Here is a 22,433-nt window from a genome sequence, read left to right on the forward strand (position 1 = left end):
TGCTCCTTCCTAAGGCCAAACGTTGTCTGGCGAACAAATTTCCTTTGGCAGTGCTTTTAGCTGTTGAGCCAGCTGGAGCACTCGGGTCATCTGGAATAATCTCTCTAGTTCTTGCAGAGTGTCTGTAGCTACTGGAGCAACTGCACTGATAATAACCCAGTTAAACAGTCACAATTCTACTTTCTTCATCATTTAAACCAGATTCATTTTATATTAGTCAGTTTTTCATCAAGCATGCTTGTTTTTAATATTACATCTGTCCTTTCTTTATCAAAATGTATGTTGTCTTTTGCCATTTTTATTTTTTTATTTCTAGAGAATTTTTACTCTTTGGCTGTCATGTCCTGCAGGATTTTCTACCGCACAGTTTCCTTCCACTTAACTTTCAATTAATCTGTTTGAATAAAGGACATGGAACAACCAGTCTCTTCTTTTGGAGAGTGTCAATGATGTCTGGACAACTTTTAAGTCAGCAGTCTACCCAATAACAGTAAAAGCCACAATGGCTATAGAACAAATTTTTTACATTAAACATTATTTTATTGATCTTATACAATATTCAAGGTTTCTGAGAAACTGAATTTGGACTTTAATTTGGTGCAAGCTATAATCATAAAGTTAACAGACGTAAATATTTGAATTATTTCTTTGTGTGTGTACTGAATATAATGTATTTTTACATTATATTTTTAAATAGAGTTATATTTATTTGGTGTTTAACAATTTTAACCAACATCTAACCTTCAATTTATAATTATAACAAAATGTGCAATGTATGGATCAAAATTCTTATTTTCATCTTTTAAAACGGAATTAGGGAAAAACCTGACAAATTGCCAATGTTTTCGGTACAAATGTTTTCAGTCTTTTTAATGTTGTATATCTGGAGGACAATTTACATTTTCTTGCAAAGTTGTTAACCTGAGCAACCTTTCATTTTTTCTGCTGTGCCTTTATTTGTAAACCGGTGAATATAAAAGTTGAACATTGGGGGGAAAAAAAACCTGTTAAAAACATATGATTAACAAAAGTAACAGAAAAATCAGAACATCACACAACTTTATAGAATATTTTGGTGGACCTTTGTGGTTTTTTTTTTTTGTTTAATCAGTGATATTTGTATTGTTCATTTATGTGGTTTTTACTTTAGACACAGGCGAAACATGATTATTAAAAAAAAAAAAAATTGAAATTCACAATTAGTGTGAATCTCTTAGCAGGTTTAGGTCTATAATTTAAATAACTTTAAGTTATAAAAGTCTCAGATTCAGTGTAGTCTGCACTGCATGATCTGACAGATGGAAAGGAAAATGCGCAGAAGAAAAGCAACTTACGTTGGCCTTCCTGATAGAGGTGTAGGGAGTGGATCTGGAAAAGAAGACAAGGGGATTTTTATGACAGGATAAACAATATTGCTTCCAGATTTTCTCTATGCAAGCAGCCAACTAAGAGAGGAATCAGCTGGTTTAAGTGTTGCTGATGAGCTTGGAAAAGATGAGCAGAGGAAAAGCCTTGTCATTGTACCAAGATATATGTGTGGCAGTAAGTTTTTTTTTGTAAATCACTCAACAAGATCACTTAAGATGTTCTTACCAAATTTGACAAACAGAACTCCTGTTGTGGAAACGGTACCATGCGCGTTGGTTGCAACGCACTGGAAGTAGCCTGTGTCTGTGGTGTCCAGGTTGCGGATTCGCAGGCGTGATCCGTATGGCATGGACCGGTAGGAGACCCGCCTTGGCTCCTGCACCACTGGGGCGTCGTTTTTCAGCCAACGCACGACAGGCTGTGGGTTCCCGGAGACGCGGCAAATAAGCTCTGCTGTTTGACCCAGCGACGTTGTTATGTTGTTCATGGGAGCTTCAAGACGGATAAATGCCCCTAGAAGACAGACAGGATGAGTAGGATACAAAAATAACAGGATAAGAGGCAAAGTAGTAATATTTAGCAACATTACTGGCTTCAATTTCTATCTGTAGGTATAAAATAAAAGCAGAAGAGTTAGAAAATATATAAAACCTGTTTGAAAAATTGGTGGAAAACAAATGATTGATTTCGGTCCCAAGGCTGGTTTTGCACATCGTTCTGTGGTCACCTTAGCTGTGACACCTAATTTCACTTTTCATCGTGGCGGTAAGAGACGCTGAGGTTGTGAGTTACTTAAAGCTGAAGCTTATGAAAGAGAAGAACATAAATTATTGGAGAAGTTAAAGAACCCACAACATTTAGGTTTTGAGCCTGTTTTGAGTTGCTTTCAGAAGTGGCTAGGTTGTACACTAGCATTTTGCCAGCTTTTCTTTTCTTTTTGCTCTTTAAATAAATTCCACATCTTTATAGCACTCTTTCTAAAAACACATTTAGAACAAGTTACAAAGCAAAAGTCAGGTTTGAATGAACAAGTTACAAGTGTTAAATACTTGTATTATATTTCACCATGTTATGTTACATAGCACACAATTAGCTCAAGTAAGGGCATGTTATTTCAGCATAACCGTGTCAAACTTAATGTGTAATTGAAGGAACTTGTTCACAGAAAAATAATTAAAAAAAAATTCTCTTCTTACAAATTTGTCCTAATAATTAAAATCACAACAGGCAACTGGTTCTTTACAGGAGAATTAACCTGATTATTGCTCCATGATTTGCACATGATCTCTGCCTCTTTTCTGCTTTGCATCAGTAACAACAAATATTACAATGAAGACCAACAATTTAGGTCATTTGAATCTAATCTGGTTTTGTTTGGTTGCAGTTATCCTAGCATTGCTCCAGGCCCTGATGACACAAAGGTATCCCCCAAAAATGTTGAAAAAACATCTGACTGTATCTGGGAGAAAATTACTCCCAGCATACTTCAATAAGTAAAGTATGTAATTTAAATGAGATAAAAGAAAAAAAAAAGTTTCCCTTTAATATCATGCATGATAATTATTTAACAAAGTGGGTCAACAGTGTTTTTGCAAAAGAGATGTTGTTTTTTTTCAATAATGATGTTTTAGGAATAGATTTTTGTTTGTCTGCAGCTTAAGAATTAAATGGGAATGCAAACTCTGGTTTACACTCATTTAGCATGTGCATGTAGTGTAATAACTTCACCCCTCTAACCATAAGCATAGCTGCTAAGTATTTAAAAATGTAAGTAAACCCTTAAATAAATGTTGTGGTTGCCATCTAACTGACATCGTACATTCCACACCATAAAGAAGACATTGGCCCAACCACAAGGCTAAAGGTGTTTATGTAACCCATTAAAACAAGTATGAGGTCCCCGCCAGAACCAATCTGGGCTTAAGCCAGGTTTTGTGGCAGTTTGCTGCATTTCTTAGGGCTTCTCTGATTACTTCGCCATTTCGCAGCTTTTAGTACAAGGCAATATGGTGCCACAAAAATGTGAACACTTACAGAAGATAATGAAAGTTGTTATTCTGAAATTACTCTGGATATTCTAGCATTCTATCCTTCTTAAGCTGCTATCCCCGTGACCCGACCCCAGATAAGCGGAAGACAATGGATGGATATTCTAACATGTAGACAAATGGTGGCATCCAATTGGACATTCAATAAACAACTAAAAACCCCTAAATCTGAATAGAATATGAATATGACAGTCAAGTACACTGGAGAAAACAGGACCAACTATGACGCATAGTAATTAACATCACCCTTTTGTTACACTATAATGTTTTCCAGAAATAGCCACAGCCTTATTCCACAACAAATCAAAACTCTCATTACAAATCCATGCAAAACAATGTCCGGTCCTTTAGATTAAAAAATAAAAAAACAAAAAACCTCCACCATCCACTGGGGCAAAAACATTTGCCCCAGTGTGTTACATAAAACCAGAAAAACATGTAGTTACTATTTATGAAAACTGATATTGATTTAGTTTGTGATTAACCTACATTATCCATGTCTTTGACACATCTGTTACTAAATCCTATATCAGGTATGGGCAGTGAGAGCATTCAATGTCCATGCAGCATATGCATGCTTGGCAATTAAAATATAAAAACCTACCAAATATTGCATCCAAGCAGTCCATTTTAATTGCACACAATGAAACTAGAATGACAATGTTTATTACCTAATAATCGATAAGATGCTGTTTGTTCTTAGTCTATTCAATAATATGCCAGATGACTGTAATTAATAGAGGTAAATGTGTAATTGCAATATTTCTGAATACTACAAAAACATATTCTTATTAACCCACATTTTAATCACTCTTGACTTTCTTTTCCATCAATGCAGTTTCCCAACCATTTTATGTGAGCTGTTGCATTTTAGGTACTAAAAATACACATGTGGTGGGCATTGAAGACAGCTGGAGACCATGCAACTTTCCAGATATATTATTAGCATGCAGAGAAATATGATATCCGACCACAAATTGCATCCAAGCAGCCCTTAGCAATAGCAATTTTGCACACATTGAAACTACAGTGAAAATTGTGCAGCTATTACTGTAATTGACAATCCCCTTTTAATTTCCTAAAAGTTGTTTTGTATTCATAAACATTGCATTTGAATTTGGAAACCTTACCAAAACACCTGAAGAGAACTTCATTAAAATGTACCCCAATAGCTTTAAAAACTATTAGATAAAACTAAACTCAACTCTTAATGGCTGAACAGGAGAGATGATAATAGCAAGCAAATTTGCTCTGTGGGCACCAACTTATATTTTACGACCAGCTATATAAATTATACACCTATTTTAAGTGCCAAATCTACCAGAACCTAGAGTTTAACACTGATATACGGCATGCTATTTGAAAACAGGGAAAAATGCATGCAAGATTATCTCCACCATATCTTTCCTAAATGTGGTTAGGAAAAAAAGTGTCCTGGAAGGCCACCTAAGAGTTTAATGTGCTGGAAAACATTAGTCTTAATGTCATAAAAAAACTCCGGAAAGTTCCTTCAACCCCAAAACCCAAGCTTAGGTATGCAGAAATGCTTCTGGTTTCACAAACTGGCCAAGACAAACAGAGAAGAAGCACATGGAGGGGAAATCTCAAATACTCGTCGGATGAACATGAGTGTTTGTGAATAGAAAGGTTGGCGAGGAAAATATACTGTGGAGGTTTGTTCGAACTTAAACAGGGCAAAGCAAAATATTGCACTTTTACATCTACATCCCTAGTAGTGGTTGAAGAACCCTCTGTACCCACAAAACAAACAAAGGCCACCACAATTTCCTGTCTTCAATAAAGTTCCCATTAGGGATGTGTTTACAGACAATGTCTTCTTTTATATTTTGTGCTCTCCTTGTTTTTCACCCAACACCAGCCATTTTCAGACTGGACTGCAATCTGGACTTAACAGCAAGTCAACCTGGACTAAGACCACACATTTCTTCAAACTCCATGAGTTCTACATTGTGAAAAATATGGACAGAACTGTGCAAGTAAACGTATGTATAAAATGGAATCAGTTTTCAGCAAGTTTTGTTTTTTTTTAGGAAAAGGGACTGTTTCTTTATTAAGTTCTGAGGTAGTGCTAAGACACTTTCCACTGTGCATTTTAAGGTGTATTTTAGTGTTTGAACTATTTAAATAGATAGATATTTAAGCATTTTTTGAGGCGATATCAAGTATTTGCAGATTTAAAGCCATCAGTGAATGTTTCTGACAATACAAACAGGAAGAGAAGGAATTTGTCATATTTTGACTAATCCAAAGATGAGGAGGCAGATAAATAATTCAGATAAACTTTAGAGAATAAAAAGGGTGAACAAATCATAATAGTAATGATTGATGACAGAGAGTGGGAGCTCAGAAAATCCCTCTCAGAAAGAAAATTCCCCATCTTTTTTTCTCTCAATCAAGTTTTCTTCACCTACTTCTGAAGAATCGTGGACCCTTCTATGAAAGGTCGACAAATATAGTCCGCTTTTGAACCGAATATTAACTAAATCTATACGAAATAACAATTACAACACAAAATAGTAATACATTAAATTATAATAATCCAAATAAGTCATAAAGAAATCCTGGTTAAATCCAAACAAATCCTCAACAGAGCTGAAGGGGCAATCAGAGAAGGAAAAAACCCTGCAGGGGTTGTACCACCAAAGAGAGCTGAAGTGGCTGATGTGACCAAATCCTACAAATGGCTACACGGTCAGAAATTAAGGGCACCAAGGAGTCGTTGATGACAGCAGCACTGGGGAAGACTTGCATTCTGTTAAGCCCAAGACTTGACAAATGTCTGACAATGTGTGGAGAACTCCACCAAAAACAGCAAACTTGTGTCAGTTCTCTCCCTTCTCACTTACTTTGTATCTGTCCTCCTTTGTCACTGTATTATATACGAACGTCTTCAATATTTGCAGATTTCAGTCTCTTCATTATTGAGGCCAAATCCTTCAGTATATCCAAATAAGACCATCTGGAAAACATGTCTTTCCTCCATTACCACTTGTAATATTGTGATTTATTTTCTGCTACAAAAAATGTTTATATCCTCTTTTTGTATTTTTACTTCAACTCCTCCTCAACTCTACTGAAAAACATTTTCAGACAGAAAAGTAACTAAATCTCAATTATTTGTGAAAAGGAGAGAGCATAATAGAAATGATAGTCTCCAGGAATCTAGACCGAGTTTCTGATGTGTTCTCTCAATGTAAAACCTGGGTGCTCTTTAAGATTTGATCTGACATTACAAAATGAGAAGAAAAGAAAATGGAATCCAGAAGTTTATGCAGCTAATTTGTGACATTTCTTTATCACAGCATGTTTATGCAGCCATTTTGCTAATCTGCACTTTGTTTGATTTTTTAATTTGATTTGTCTTCTTTGATTATGTTAACATTTCAAATGCCTCAAAAACTCATCTAAGATAAGCGGCCATGACTGCGTCATAGTTTTTTTAGGCTATTTTTTCTTGCACTAAATAACATAACATTGTTTTCCTCTAATCTTCTGTGTCGTGTGTACTGAATTTACTGCATTAGCAGACTCATGTCTTTAAAAGATAAAATTACCTCAGTGTGGAGTCAAACTATTAGTACTGATCAGTGCAAGAATAAGTAGCTGTCATGTGATTTGTTGCACGACAAGACTAAGAGGTTTCATCTCCTGATGTGATATGTGTGTAATTTTAGTTATCTCAGTGGGAAAAAAATGTGGAATTTAACAAGATTGTATAATTTTATTACATTTTACAGTATTTTTTTTTAAAGGCATCTTCTGTAGTTTTGATTATTTACTAATATTGCTTGAATTGCTCTATTATTAAAGTTAATATTAAATATTCATGTGTGCAATTATGTGCGTAAAAACATAATATTATGTTGATTTCTCACATAATACAGAAATTTGTGTCTTTTTGTGTCTGTGTGAAGAGGACAGACAATAATTTAAGGCAATTTTCTATATGGCTTCACAGTGGAGCAGTTGACTTGTAGCATGAAGGTTCTAGGTTCGAATCCCAGCCTGGGCTCTTTCTGCTTGGAGTTTGGAGTGAGTTAATGGTGATGTAAGTGTGAGTTCATAAGCCTTGTCTCCATTGTCACGTCTCAGTCCAGCTGGTTAATGTGTGGTTTGGTTCTGGCCAATTTGGGGTGTGTCTCCACTGGCAGTGTGTTCCTCACTACGTGGACATGAGCAACGTGGGCTGTAAGTGTGTAAGAACTGTGGTTGAATCTCCAATGATGTCATTTTTTTGTGTGTACCCTTGGGTGTTCAGTTTTTCCAAAATTTCTCTGTATATTTGTTTGTTGTGGGTTGCTTCGTCCACTTGACGCTGTACCTTCCACAAATACCACCTTGCTCATCATGTGATGTTAATCCACGGGTCAGACAATGCAGTCTGCTGCCAATCAAATCACTTGCTCGCAATACCTGGTTTGACCCAACTTGTACCACCCTTGAGGTAATTCCGCAAAAATGGGAATTACCTGGAAGAGCTGACTGGTGAAGAACCAGTTAATACTATACCAATGGAGAAGGGGCAATAGAAAACCAAAGAAAAAGTATTCTGTTGTGTCTAAAATTGAGCTAAAGTGCAATTCCGATCAAACAAGTTCCAACAAGTCATCTGCTGCACCGTAGTCATACTTTACGGAAACAACAGCACCATGTATAGCAGTAAAACTACACATGGATGGGTGCAGATAAAGGTCAGCTGTAATGGGTGTCGCATTCATCTTGATGAGGGTATATGACTGTTCAACTGTGCAAGCTTACTCCTGGGTCTCTGTGATCCAAGTGCCAAACCATCAACAAAAAGGCATGGAGGTCTGCAGAGAATCTGTGCTTACATGTACAGTCAACATTTAGAGGACCGAATCCTGCCCACTTGTTGGTTAACCTAGTATTGCATCTGAACACACACATTTTGCTAGAAGGCAGGGGGAGAGGAGGGTCAGAACAGTGACTCACTTTAATAGTGTTTCATTAGTTGGGTTGATGGAAAAGAAAATGATTTTTGGAGTGGTATGTCTACATACTCCATTAGGTGTTATAACTATTGACAATAAAGCAAGATGAGATTGAAAAAGGAGAGAAAAGAGGGGTGTAGAGGAGGAACATGTGTCTGTGTAACTAAGCCTCTGTATGTAACTGTCTTGTGGTAAGTGTTGTGGTATTTGGCACAGGGGGCAAGTTGAAACTTAAACCCTCGCTGAGGATTGTCTTTTAATGTGGCGGGCGGCTAAAATGTTACCCTGTCATCGGTCCACATTTTCCCCTTGCTGTACTTTGGTGCAATCAAACGCTCACGTGCGGACACGTAACTGTAAACACAACCAGCAAGATAGAGACCTTTACATGATCAGAGCAACCTCTTCGTTTCACCACTGAAACTGTATTCTACAAGCAAACGTGTCTGTTCATAATACCACACATACAGAAAAGCTGAGCAAGGGATCCTTTCAGGAAGACTCAGAAACCTAAGAGTCTCCACGGCTCACTAAACATTCTCAGCCGATATGAAATCTGAACTGTAGCACTGTGCCAGGCGTAGGGGGTCCCAGAACTGGCCCTTCCAACTATAAATTATGACCAAAAATATTTGTTTCCGGATAGGTTTGTCGGTGGATAAAAAAATGTAAATATTTAAGTTGCATAAAATGTGAGAGTAAGGAGCACTTCTAAGAATTTTTTTCATTCATACTTGAGTGATAAACAAGCCCTGGTCACTAGGTGGCACTACTGCTAAAACTAATCAACAGCCTGCCTGTTCAGCCCAGCAGAAGAAGTAGCCTACAGTCAAGCACACCAGTGTGTAGGACTGATGGAGTATGAGAAACAGAGAAGTTTATGGGAGTGAAAAGCAAAATGGCAGAGGTGTGAGGGGCAAGTGAACGTATCCAGCATTAAATGGACAGAAAATATGACACAGTCTTCATAGGTCTTGGGTTTACTGTGAATCAAAAATGTTATGCACTTTTCATCTCTTCCTGTAATCTAAATACAATATTGTTGCAAATTTTGAACATTTTTATCTTTTTAAAAAAATTTTTTTAGAAAGAATAAGATGATGAACCATGCAAGTAACCAATGTTTAGAGCTTAAAGCAAGTTTGGAATGTTTGTGTTTAGTCTAAAAATGCACATCAGAGTGAGTCATCTGTACTTTCTCTATTTTGAGGATCACACATACTGATTCATACTACACACATACTGCAAGTAGTCTTGCTAAATGTTACAAATTGAAATTGGAAATTGTATGAAAACTAAAATGAGCTGCAACAAGTTAAAACTTTGCATTGAAAGTCCTTTTATATCGGTCTAATGTAACATTTAAACCTTCCAAGAAACTATAATTTGCTGTCTTATGTTAACAGAAAAAAATCATTAGAAATACAGTATATTTGTGTGTAATGAATCGATGTCTGACTAGTATTACTTTTACTAAATTAAATAAATTTAATTTAGCACACACCGACATCAAAACACTATCTGATTGTTGTGCCTTGCTGGTAAAACACAACTTTATTTGCCTGCAGACAAAACAAAAACTACAATCACCACTTCATTAGAGTAGAAACAGATGTTGATGCTAAGCTCAAAATGCTGACGCACTGTTTTACAGGTTCAAATGTTTTATGCTGTGGAAAAACGGAGCAGGCTTCGTGATTTGTTTGGATCTTCTCCTGGTTGTATTTATGATGTTCTAAACATCCCTGATTGCTCTCAGTAATCATTATCTTCGCTGAACTGCTCAATCATATCCAGAAACTACCGTTTGCCTTTATGCCTGTCCGCTTGAAAATGGCTTTTTTTGTGTACGCGTCGTGGGAAGGATGTTGTGGGAGTGTTGGCTTTGCAAGAGTTGAATTAAACTAAACCAGACAAAGAGCAAAAAATAAAAAAATAAAGGTCACATCCATCAAAGTTTCATACTCCGGGTCTTCCACGGCTGCGTTTCTTCGTGGGAATTTAGGCGGAGCAGATTGGGACTGATTACATTGTGCAGCAGTTTAGTGAAAATATCCAGAAAACGTTGTGGATTTGGCTCAGTAAGCGCTTCAGCTCTGACAGGAGAACAACAGCTGCTTCCTCAGATGGGAAGTGCTGAAAAAAGCCTGACAAGCTGCAGGAGACATGACAATTTATTTTCATCGCACAAAAATGTTTTTGCTTGGAATGTTATTGATCTCAGAGAAATGAGTCCGATAGACAGTTCGTCTGTCCATATATCTTCACCAGTTCTGAGCCAGATGAAAGGCATATTTCAGAGATTCACACAGGTTCATTAGAAATTTTGAGATTTCTCCAGCTTCATCCTCGTCATCAAGTAGCATTCATCTGCAGGGGCATTTTTGCTTGGCAGAAAAATTTGATTTGTGGATGACAACCGGCTGATCATGACTGGAGGTGGTCTACCGTACAATTATTGCCCTCATCAGAGTAGATGAGGGCAATAGATGAGGTTTGCCCTCCTCAGGGCAATAGATAGTAGATGAGCATGCTAAATTCTTAGCTTCTTCTCCGGAAAAGTTTCTTGTCCAATAAATGAGCCTGGCTAAATCTCAAACTCCAGAAAATCCATTGCACAAACCTTTAAAAATGACAGCACCACAAGTTCAACTGAATTCTGATTATGACAAAAAGATTTTTTACTTCCACAATTTGATGATCTAACTATAAGTAGGCCAAGGCAACCCTAAAATCTTACAACTCTTCCCTAGTTGTAAGATTCTCTTAGCAATCTTCTTATTCTCTTAGCAAAGTGAGCAGGAAATAGTCATACACCACACCAGGACAAAGCCTACTTAATTGACATTTACTGACACAAGAAAATGAAATGAAACAAAGTAGACACAAACTAAACAAATCCAGAAGCCTGATAATGATTATTTTACTTGATTCAGGATTGCAGAATAAGGGTTGCATCTACAGCATGCAAGATATCGGCCTTCAAGGATTGTTTGTGGACACTGCTTGGTCAGATCAAAGCTTATTCGTGAGTTAAAATCGCCCAGTCAAAGTCCAGACCTTAATCAAACTGAATCTGTGAGAAAACCTCAAAATTGCTGTTCACAGACTCTTCCCATATAAACTAACCGGGACTGAACAAACCAGAATGAGCAAGAATTCAGTCTCAAGATGTGCAAAGTAGATAGAAACATAACCAAAATGTTTTGAGACTGCAAGTGAAATGGAAGGCATTTCAACAAAGGATTAATGCAGGTAGATAATCACAAATGTAGGTTGACAAAAAAGTCTAAGGTTGTAAACAGTTCATTCCCACAGATAATTAAGCATAGAGTACCAAAATAATAATAAAAAAAAGTGCAATGAAAATGCACAAAAACATAACCAGGCTTTCTATGTTTGATAATAACATCCACATAATACAGTTATAAAAGTTTTTCAGTGAAAATTTGAACAATTCCTCATCTGTAGCTGTAGACAAATGAGCTTTTCCATCAATTATCCTGTGCAGCAGGACACAGTGGGACAATAAACAGGCTCTAAAGCCCTCAGTGAATATTATCTTAAAAGTTTGATTAGAGCTCACATCATCAACATGTGACTCTTAAAAATGTGTTCACATTAGTATAAAAGATTATTATTATTTTTTTTTTACCTTCTGTGGCGTTCCACGAGGTGGCAGCAAGTACACTGAGGTCCTGGGGAAGCTCTGATCCTGAAGACAGAAGAAGTAAAAAAAAAAAAGTCTGAATGATTGCCAGATGAAACAGTAAAAAGTGAATTTTATTTTATGTGTTGTTGCAGAAACATGAAAAATACTCCATAAATACATGTGGTGATGGTGTAGGTTTGCTGATGCAGATCAAAGGACTGATTGTACAACAGGGAGCCTATCAGCAGGCCATTTGGGCCTAATGCTCCTTTATTACCAACTGACGACAGAGCTACGCTTTTCATTACAGGAGGCTGAAAATGGGCTTCAGTGTGTGATGCTGCAGGTCATGGGTGATTCCCTGCAAATTAAAAAGCCAACCATGAAAAGAAACAACAGCCTGCACTACAAATGATTCTCAGAGTTAACATAAAACACACAGGTGACATCCCATTGTGTTTGTATGCATCGCTGTGTGCAATGAATAACACACACACCATCTCAGTGACAAACATATGCAGAAAATGTAGGCTTGTGCAATGACGAAGAAAAAAATAAAAAAATAAAAATTATTCTGAAGACATAATCTCTACGAATAAATATTTCTGCATTTGTTCCACAAATGAAAACAGAGATGGATAGAGAAATTAGCTTTTGAACTTAATCAGTCAATTTTCAATTTGATTCATGACTGGTCAGTTAGTGACCCAAAAATCTATCTAACCCATCAGAAATTAGATCACGGTGACAGCTTAAACTCTTTTGTGAGCAGGTTTTTACTGTGGGAAGAAGACTGGGTATTTTTAATGAGGTCAGAGGTAGCACAGAAATGTTTGAAGATATTTAGCAGATACATTTTTTCAGTACATGTGGCACTGTACTGTTCATTGAGGCTGCGAGAGAGTGAGAGAAAGCAAAACTAACAGGATATCACATAAATGCTGAAGTGACTCCAGTAAAATTACTCTCTTGTTTTAGCTTAGATTTGGAAATGTTGAGACCTAAACCAGAGTTAAGATGATGATTTACCAAATCTAACTGACACAGTCTATCAAATCAGGTGGTGTAAAATGTGAATTTATTTTGTTTTAGTTTAAAAATATTAAAAGCCTATTTTATGGTGACTCCCACAGCGCCTTATATATATTACAAATGCCTGCTTACAACTGAAAAACTAGTAAAAAAAAAATGAATGGCATTCTTATATGTTCTTTTCACTTTACTGTTCTTAACCAGAAATTTTTATTGTAAAAATAACAAATATACTTTAAAATGTGAAATAAATCTTACATGTGCTGCCATGTAAGATGGTAGCACATGGTGAAAATCAATGTTCCTCAGGGACAAACAGAGAGCCCAACTAATTAGGTGATAATATGTTGGATCACACGTTCTGTCTCGGGGTGGGAACAACTTTGCGGTGGTCCTTGGTGTTAACAAGCTATGCTTCAGGCCTCTACACCTGTCACCAAGGACGTCCGACGTCCTGACAACTGGATAACAAGCTGCAGATTCAGTTATGGTAAGCGCTGTGGTTCCTGATATCCACAGCACTAAAAGGGAGCAAACTTAACAACACTGGAGCTCAATAAACTCTATTCCATAGAGTTCATTTATTATCAAATGATGCTGCAGGTTTTTCACCAAGTGTACTGTTGTGTGGGAATAAAAGTGAAATATTGGTTGTTTCCTTAACATGGTTGGTTCCTTAACATGATGTGGTATCAAAGGAAGTTTTGGCCTCAAAGTGAGTCTAATTTTCCTTTTTTTGTCCCGACAGACTTTCAGAAGCCTCAAGCTTCTCAGTTAACAAAAGACAGAGGAGAAAAGGCGTTGCAGCTCACTGGGTTCAGCAAGGCAGAACAAGTCGAGCGCAACAGCAATATGAGAGCTCAGCAGTTAGAGCTGGTGATGGGAAAAGCGGGAACAGAGGGACTGAAGGAAGTACTGACTGTTGTGTTAATAAAGGCAATAGAGTAATAATATAGTGGAGGCAATTTGGGAAATTTTCTTTGGAATCATAGACACAGATGACAAAAAATACTCAGATGAAAAGAGACAATTTTTTTTCCATGGTTGTAAATTTTTTTTCTCTTTTTTTATTTGGGTAACTTTTAACTGAGTTTCTACATCCTTCACCCACCTCACTGTCCCCCATATGTTTAGATAGTGTGATGAGATGTAAACAAATACAAATAATATACAACTTTATCCAACTGACTGTGAAGTAAATTTAACTGACTGTAAGAATATACTGTATGTTTAACAGTGAAACAGAATTTCACTCCTGTGCCTGATTTGTGCCAGGAACAGCACCTGTAAACAAGAATACTTCGATTTCTGAATGGACGGACAGACAGATGGATAGACAATTGGATAAGTAATTTAAGTCTGATATATTTTTCATTCAGGCTTTAAAAATGCAATGAATTTTTTATTAATCAAAACGATCCCCAAATGTCACGCCTCTGCTCTTGAAAATATTTAATATATAAGCTTCTCATTACACATTACACAAGTATGAGAAAGAGGAAGTGAGGTTTCATTTAATTTGTCTATATCAACTTTATATCTTAAGTTTCCACTTCAGTGACTTAAAAGTAATGGAATGTGAACAACTAAGCTTTTAAAAATATTTCTGTTAGATTTTGCTTTGGAAGTGAAAAAAGATCTCACCTAATTTGGAAAGTTTTTTAAATTTTATTTGCAGCTGTTTGCCACCGCTAGTGTGAAAGGGGTTAAAATTGCAATTGGATTTAAGACATTCAAAGTTCACAGAAAGTAAAATGGGAGCAGCCTTTCATCCTCATCCAGCTGTATTTGGCTTCTGAAGATAAAAATTAGGCAGCGACACAAGCTTAAGAACCATAAACCTATCAGATTTTAGTGTGACTTTGCTGTGACAGCAACATATGGGAATCAGAGCTGAGCTCGGGAATGAGGAAAAGGAATTGAGCAAAGAGCCTAAGGAGCACAAAGGAATGAGAAACAAGAGCAGCTTCGAAGGGCAAAGCTTAACCAGAAATCAGAAATGTTCAATTTGAACTGTTATGCATATTGTAACAACTAATATGCTGTTATATGGTCTGGGGGCTGTGTTTGGAGCCAGGGTGGTTGGTGTGGTGAGGAAGACTGATGTATGAGCGCTCCCGCTCTGTTATTAAGGCCTCTCCCAAAGACTTCTTCCATCCCAGTTAGACGGAACTTTGACCTAACTGAGAGGTTATCTGGAACGAGGGCAAACCCAACATTTTTACAGTGCAATATTTCTGCCTTAAAGAGATGAAAGGGACAAATGCACAGAAAATTAGGGATGATAGTTAATTCTGCCTCCCATTTATCTTCATCAGCCCTCTCTCTCATCTAATCTTATAAAATGAGATGTTTCTACTTGAGAAATGGTTATTTTCCCATATATCAACCAGGTCATCTAAAGTGCTCCTCATATTTACGTAAAGGAAACCGTTGAGAATTTAAATGTTGACTAATGTCTCCGAAGCAGTCCATTCATAAATAATACAGAGACTAGATCAAACCCACAATTCCTCAGGTCCAAGATATAAAACCAGAGCTATTGCACTTTAATGAACTATTGGCAGAATAAGGTTTAAGATGAGGAAACTTAGTGGAAAACTTCAATCATAGTGAACTAAAACAGATTAATGTTATTGAATATGCCATAATGGGGGGATTCATAGAAAAACCTCCTCCTAAAAATAGAGGACTGGAAATACTTGGAAAGTATGAGTTAAAGTAGAAAAACAGCAACAAGGAAACTTCTAGATAAACTCTCAGAGAAGACTATTTTTTTTTCAGTGACCTCTTTTTACAGTGCAGGTTTATATTAGCTGAACCGAGTATAAATCATCATCATGTGGAATGAAAATAGTCAAAAAGGAGAGTCACACATGGATGTCTTGGAGCCTAAAGTTAGACAAAGAACAGTAAGACAATCAGATGGAAAAAATATCTGTGAAGACACAGGTCAGTAGAAATGTTTTCTGATGGTATTTTAACAATTTTTTCAGCAAAACAACATGCAACGGTTACACAGAATGATCTCAATAAGACTTATAGGTAGTGCTCCTTTGGTTAGTCCACAACAACTGTCCATCTTTTTCATGATTGGAGAAAATTTTAAACAGTTAGATTTGTTTCGTTTATGAGATGTACAAAGAGTATTAGGCTTAGCTCCGTCAGCTGGAGGAAATTGACCAATCCCAAGAAATCTGATTGAAAACATTTGAAATTATAGATACAAGCAAAATGGAAACTTTTTGTGGCCTCAAAACCAAATCTTTTTAAAGCCTGGGTATAACTGACCCATGCCAATTGTTTGCAGAGCCAGATAAGATCGGTAAATAAGATCGTTTTCACATGTTCACATTGGGTGCCTGTGATCACCCAATGAAATCTGGGCTGATTGATCTGAGCACTCCCAAAAGAAAATTAGCTGTTGAAGCACTTCTATATGCACAACCGTGCTAAAGGATACCTTCTTAATTCAGAGGACTTCAGATAAAGAATGTTGCACTAAACATTTGGTAAGCAAAAAGGCCTCCTTTTATTGAGTGTTACACAAACATTTCAAAACTACTTGCAAAGACAAAATATTACCAAATCCAGAGCCATAACAGAAAAAAAACTCAGGTCCAGGTTATAATACAAAAACAATCCTTTAACTACAAACAGAAAGACAGTGGAGTAAGAAACGCTCTATAGGCGTGCACGCTTCCATAGCTGCACCTGCAGGTTTGTGTGCAGGTATTTGTTCCCAGGGCCAATCGAAGCAGAAACAGAGACAAAACCGAGCCCAGTTCAGAACTGTTCACCTGAGGACATCATGGACCACAGAACACAGGAACCAACACAAACACCCATACACACCCACCCCTGCATCTATCCTGCTCTGTAACCTTATAAGACCACAGATGGAGAGGTGAGTGTGAGTCCAGGGGGAGGAGGTGAGGGGAGATAATAGCAGGCTGTGTGACAAGGCACTTTCTGGATCAGAACATCTAAAGAAGACATGACAGAAAGAAAGAGCTCAGACTGGAATACAGTGCTCTGTTACAACTATCTGTCAGAACTATGCTACATTTTCTTAAAAAAAAAAAACTATTATAAAAGGTCAGATAACAGTATATGTCCATCAGTTATCCAGGAAATCCTTGAAACTCATGCTTTGTTACACCTAAGACATTATGTTGTTAACTGATACACACACACACACACACACACACAAGATGGAAATGGAATGCAATCCATGGTGATGTGTTGTTGGACTGCTGCACGGCTACCTTAGAGAAATCCGACACATCGTGAAGAAGCTGAAAGTGACACACATCAACAAGTGCTGAGAAGACCTCCTTTAAGCAGTATAAGGGCCATGGTGACAACTGTCACCACCCGCCATTCCTCAGCGCTTCCTGAAGAAAGCCGAGTAACAACGAGCAACGCAACACTCGAGAAACACTGACCCCTCAAGACCTTCTGAGACCTCTGACCTCCAAAAGAGGTGCAAAGATGAACAGATTTACAGCACAGGCTTTTATGGGATCATTAATGTATTTAGAGGCTTAATCAAAATGTTGAACATCATATCATGGTTTCAATTAGCACTCAGCACAGTAACAAAATATGTTTATGAGAACTTTTATATATCCTGATGAGGCACACCAAGACAGAAGAGATCATTGTGATTGCTAATGTTTATAAAACAAATATTAACGCTAGCAAGTGGCATAGCCAGTCATAAAAAACAATAATAAATGTCAATACACAAACATTTGCTATGCTGTAAAATGTTCACAATGTAAATATTTTGAATAAATTCAAAACATTAGCTTAGCATTAGCTTAGCTTTCTTTCTTTGTAACTTCCCTTAAACTGGATTTCTCAGAGTAGCCAATCTTGTTGCCAGGCAATACTTTTTTTTGTTGCCATTATCCTTATCATGGTGACTTTGTCGGTCTTTTATCTTCCGGCAATTAATCTAGGAAAAAAAATCCTTCCTCATGTATTTTGAAAATGTTTTCATCTAAAACTATACTATAGTATATTTATTAATATTAATGCCATGCAAAAGAAGAGCAGCTATGGGACTCTGAATATTGTGGTATTTTGTCAACAGGGTGGAACAAGTTTTAACAGAATTGCTGTGGATGCTTCTTTAAATAAAAAACAATAAGGACATTATTTGATGGACAGCTGATGCATCTCTGTTGAGGAATGCTGTTTACTTGAATTGGACCTGGGAATCATGATACCACTTGGTATTTCTATTATGCGAGAAGACTAAAACAAACCCTCAAAAAAAAAAACATTTTAATGAAGGGATTCCCATTTTAATTTAATCTGGACTAGACAACCACCATCCCTTCTTAACATTGTCACAAGGAGGAAAGAGGGAAATATAAACATGTTGAGACTTGACTCTAACTGCATCTAAACTAAAGAACAAGTCCAGATCTATCTTTTCACACACTTTTAACAATTAATTGGTTTTATGCTGGTTTCATTTGATGTGATGCTGTGTTCTTAGAAATTTTAAGAACAGCCTTAAAATTTAAATAATAGATGAAATTATACATCTCATCTATAATTTTAAATGAAATGTTGGATTTACCCTATCTTGTCATGTAGCAACTTTATACTGGTAATTCTTTGCTACATGGAGACACATTACCACAACAAGTATGGAATTTGTATTTAGACCTATACTGAATGTAGGAACATGGCGGTAAAACTTGATCTAGCATTTGCTTCCTGGTGCAGGAGCCTCTACTGCTCCTGTGAGGCTCTGCAGTGGAGGCCACGCTGATCTAAAACGGACCTGGTTAGTCCATTTTTGGGTGAGGTTCCCCTTGGCTCCAGTTACCAGTGGTGTAAGCAGACTGCTGAGGAATGTGCAACAGCATGTTGCCACCTACTGTGCATCTCATCTGTTTTCACCTGACATGGCCTGGTAGGAGATGTGTGAGCCCAACAGCTCATGTCTCTGTATTAACCAATTTGCTTCCAAAGCTGACACATCGGGCCTTGAGAGCCTGACGTAATTTCCAGCGGCTGTAGTTTTTCCTGTCCATGCATCATGACGAGAGTCATCACACCTGTATGTTTGAAGAACATTACTTGAAAAGCTGGGACTAGAAGTATATTGGAGATTTTGTTTTCCCCCTGGGTTGAGATGTCTGTCACAGGTCATGAGTGTCAAGGAAGATTTAAGACCTGAAGCCAAAGTCAGTCAGACTGTCTGAGTGCAGGACGGGGATATAGACATCTTTCTTGACGTTTTGTGCATGACTTTTCTGTAAATTAGGTATCGTGTAAGAGAACAGACTGAATGGTGTGAATAGGAAACATGCCATGTTAAATCCCTGCCTGCGCATGTGTGAATGCTCTGGGAAACCAAACCAACATAGACAACAACAGGATTCCCTGAAGTTGAAATCTTGAAAAGATTTCGACAACTGACATGTGGCATAGATGGCATAGACAATGCTGCTAGATTAACAAAAAAGCTTACATGACAAGGATGTCAAAAGTGAAGTAAAGAGTGTGTTACTTTTATTTTGGCTAATTATGGCTTACAGACAATGAAAACCCCAAATCCTTTTTTTATGTATTTATTTTTTTATATCGATTGCATGAAACCTTATATCTCATCTTCCTCTTATTAATATTCCATAGATTCTTAGTGGGGTCAAGTGATATTTCTGTCCAATCAAACTGTGTTCCCATGGCCACTGAAGCAGGTATTTGTGCTTTTGCCAGTGTGGACAGCTGCCAGGTTCTGCTGGAAAATAAAATCAGAATCTTCATAAAATCTTTGAGTAGAGGGAAGTATGAATTGCTATAACATTTCCAAGTAGACAGCTGAAATTAGATTTGATAAAATACAGTGCCATCTACTAGAAGTAGATGGTGCAAACTTCACAAATTACATACAGTAGCTTAAATTCTGTACCTCTCCACTTCTTCAAAATATGCGATGTTCACCTTGATGTTCAAATTAAACGTGAAAGTTGCTTCCATCTGAAAGTAGGACTTTGAATTCACTGGCAGGAGTCCAGTGTTTTTCTCCTTAGCCCAGGTAATTTGGCTGATATCTCCGGTTAAGCATTGGCTTAATGAGGCATGAGAAAGTTACAGCTCATGATCTAAATAAATCAATGCATGCCAAGAACCTGGTGAGCACCTCCCCCAAATGCTGGAATACGCTTTGCCTCAAAGCAAACTGTGTTTATTCCCGTCGATCATGAAATATTTCTGACAACATTGTTTTTCTTCCACTTAACTTTCCCTTATCTGGCCTGGACAAAGCAGTCTGTAGGCAACCAGCACTTTGGCAGTGAACTTTTGTGGCACTGCTGGACAAACATCAAATCAGTAACCTTTCCTGGGATTGGATCTTACAAAAAGGGCAACATTTCTATGTTAATTTTTTTTTAGGTGAACAGGTGTTGCAAACTAGTAAAATTTAAATGTCGAGTTGCTATTCGCTGTGTGTGCCTTAATCAACAAAGTGAGCATAAACATTAAAAATATATCAATTTGTGTGTAATAAGTTTAAAACATAATATGAGTTTGAATTTTTAACTGAATTAGTGAAAATAAGGCCTTTTCAATCATTCTCCTGTTTCTTAAGATATTATCTTAAGTTTAATTGCAGATAATTTAATAATATCGTGCAGTCTAGATGTTGTTATTTTAAGAAGAAATAAAGTGAAATGGAGGATTCTCCCATGTGGTAAATATAGATTTTACACACAGAGCCACAACTCATAGTTGTTTGGGAGTGGTGCCATAAACATGGAAGGAAATTGTGCCTTAAAAAGTATTTTGGACACAGATTAAAGAAAAAGAGACATTATGGTTTGTTTTGGCAAGCAGTTTAAGCTGACATTAGTCATTCTTAGAATAACTGAAACTCTTAGCAATTAGTGGGCTGAAGTGCTGCACTGAGGCCAAACAACAGACAAAATCTAAATAAAGAAGACCTAATTTGACATTTTATTACAATGCGTCATTATACAGAAAATTTAACTAATGTGGCTGGTTAATTCTTCATTAACAATCATTGTAAAATTCACAAATTTGTTCAATAAACAAAAGTGGACTCAGTGTGAAGGCTTCAAGCTGCATTAATAAAATCTGGATAATTCTCAGATGCTTCTGGGAAACTGGGTGTGAGACATCATGTCTCCATCGAGTCATAGCTGAGTCAGCTCCCAGTGCCTGAAGTTAAAGGATAGTTTCCGTCACAAGGAATCCTCCAGGACTCCAGACAAGCAGGGGATTAAGATAGGGATGCAGTGAGAAATTGATTTGTATGAAAACAACAGATTTACAAAAGAATACATCTGCAGAGACAGGCATAGTAGGTTCAAAATGCATGAAAAATTCAAAGAATGCAACAACAAAAAAATTGAATCAATAAATGCATGCCATGTCATTTTGGTTCCTTGATTTTTCCGCCAGGCATTAGTCTCTGTAGCAGTTTTGAAAAAGCTGTACAGTGCGCATCTGGCAAACAGAGAACATCTGAACGTTTGCAGCACAGGCTTACTTGTCAATCACACAGACTTCTCTGCAGGAAACGTCTCCTTGTCACAGGTCAAGAAAATAAGCATCGGCATTCCTTGACATGTTTGGACTAAGAAGCGGGCAGGTAATGAGGAAGACAGGAGGTTGGAGGAGAAAGGGAGACTCAAAGAGGGCTGAAAATCAGGCAGAGTGACAAATCCGCAGAGTCGGCATCCAAACAGCTTTCCACTATTCAGGAAAAAGTTTGAAGAGCCAGCAATTTGCACTGTAGGAATTCAGGATGAGATACCACAACAATTAAGAAAATAACCATGTGAACTAAAGAACTGGAAGCAGAATAAATGTACATGCTGCGCTTATGCACGTACTGCAATATCAAACAAAATATGAACCTAGAGATGATTAATTTACCTCTTATTGGTTAACGTTGCCATATTCCACAATTACCATTTTAAAAGAAAATTACCAATAAACCATTTTCATTTCTTGCTCTATTAAAAAGGATTAGGATTCAATCTGTCCAACAGATGAAAGCAGAAAAAGGCAATAAATGTCAAACAAGGTTCAGAAAGAAAAAGAAAGCTTGCAAGTTATGAGCAAACTCAAACTTTCTGATGTGTAGATTTTCTTTTGCATACCAATAGCGTTGGAAAAATGAAGGACTACAGCAGAGGTGAAGACACCTGGCTGGATCTGCTTAGTTTTCAAAGAAAGCCAAAAGGGGACCACATGATGTGAGGAGGAAAAAGAAAGGGAAAACGTAGAAGAAATGTTGGACATGTGAAAGTAATAAAACTGTGGAGAACATGCAGAGTAAACTAAACAATGTGGGAAGCTCGTGGA

General features: G+C 37.1%; 1 protein-coding gene across 1 annotated transcript in view; it reads right to left on the bottom strand.

Moving 5' to 3' along the window:
• The window catches only part of ror1 (receptor tyrosine kinase-like orphan receptor 1), a 143,928-nt gene that overhangs the window by 38,030 nt on the left and 83,465 nt on the right, over window positions 1-22,433 (bottom strand). Inside the window, exons 2-4 of the mRNA XM_028028608.1 lie at window positions 12,045-12,104; window positions 1,594-1,881; window positions 1,335-1,368 (exon numbers count right to left, since the gene is read on the bottom strand). Of these exons, the coding sequence (XP_027884409.1) occupies window positions 1,335-1,368; window positions 1,594-1,881; window positions 12,045-12,104 (382 nt within the window). The remainder of the gene's footprint in view (window positions 1-1,334; window positions 1,369-1,593; window positions 1,882-12,044; window positions 12,105-22,433) is intronic.

This window comes from Xiphophorus couchianus, chromosome 9 (genome assembly GCF_001444195.1).
Source record: "Xiphophorus couchianus chromosome 9, X_couchianus-1.0, whole genome shotgun sequence".
NCBI classification, from domain to species: domain Eukaryota; kingdom Metazoa; phylum Chordata; class Actinopteri; order Cyprinodontiformes; family Poeciliidae; genus Xiphophorus; species Xiphophorus couchianus.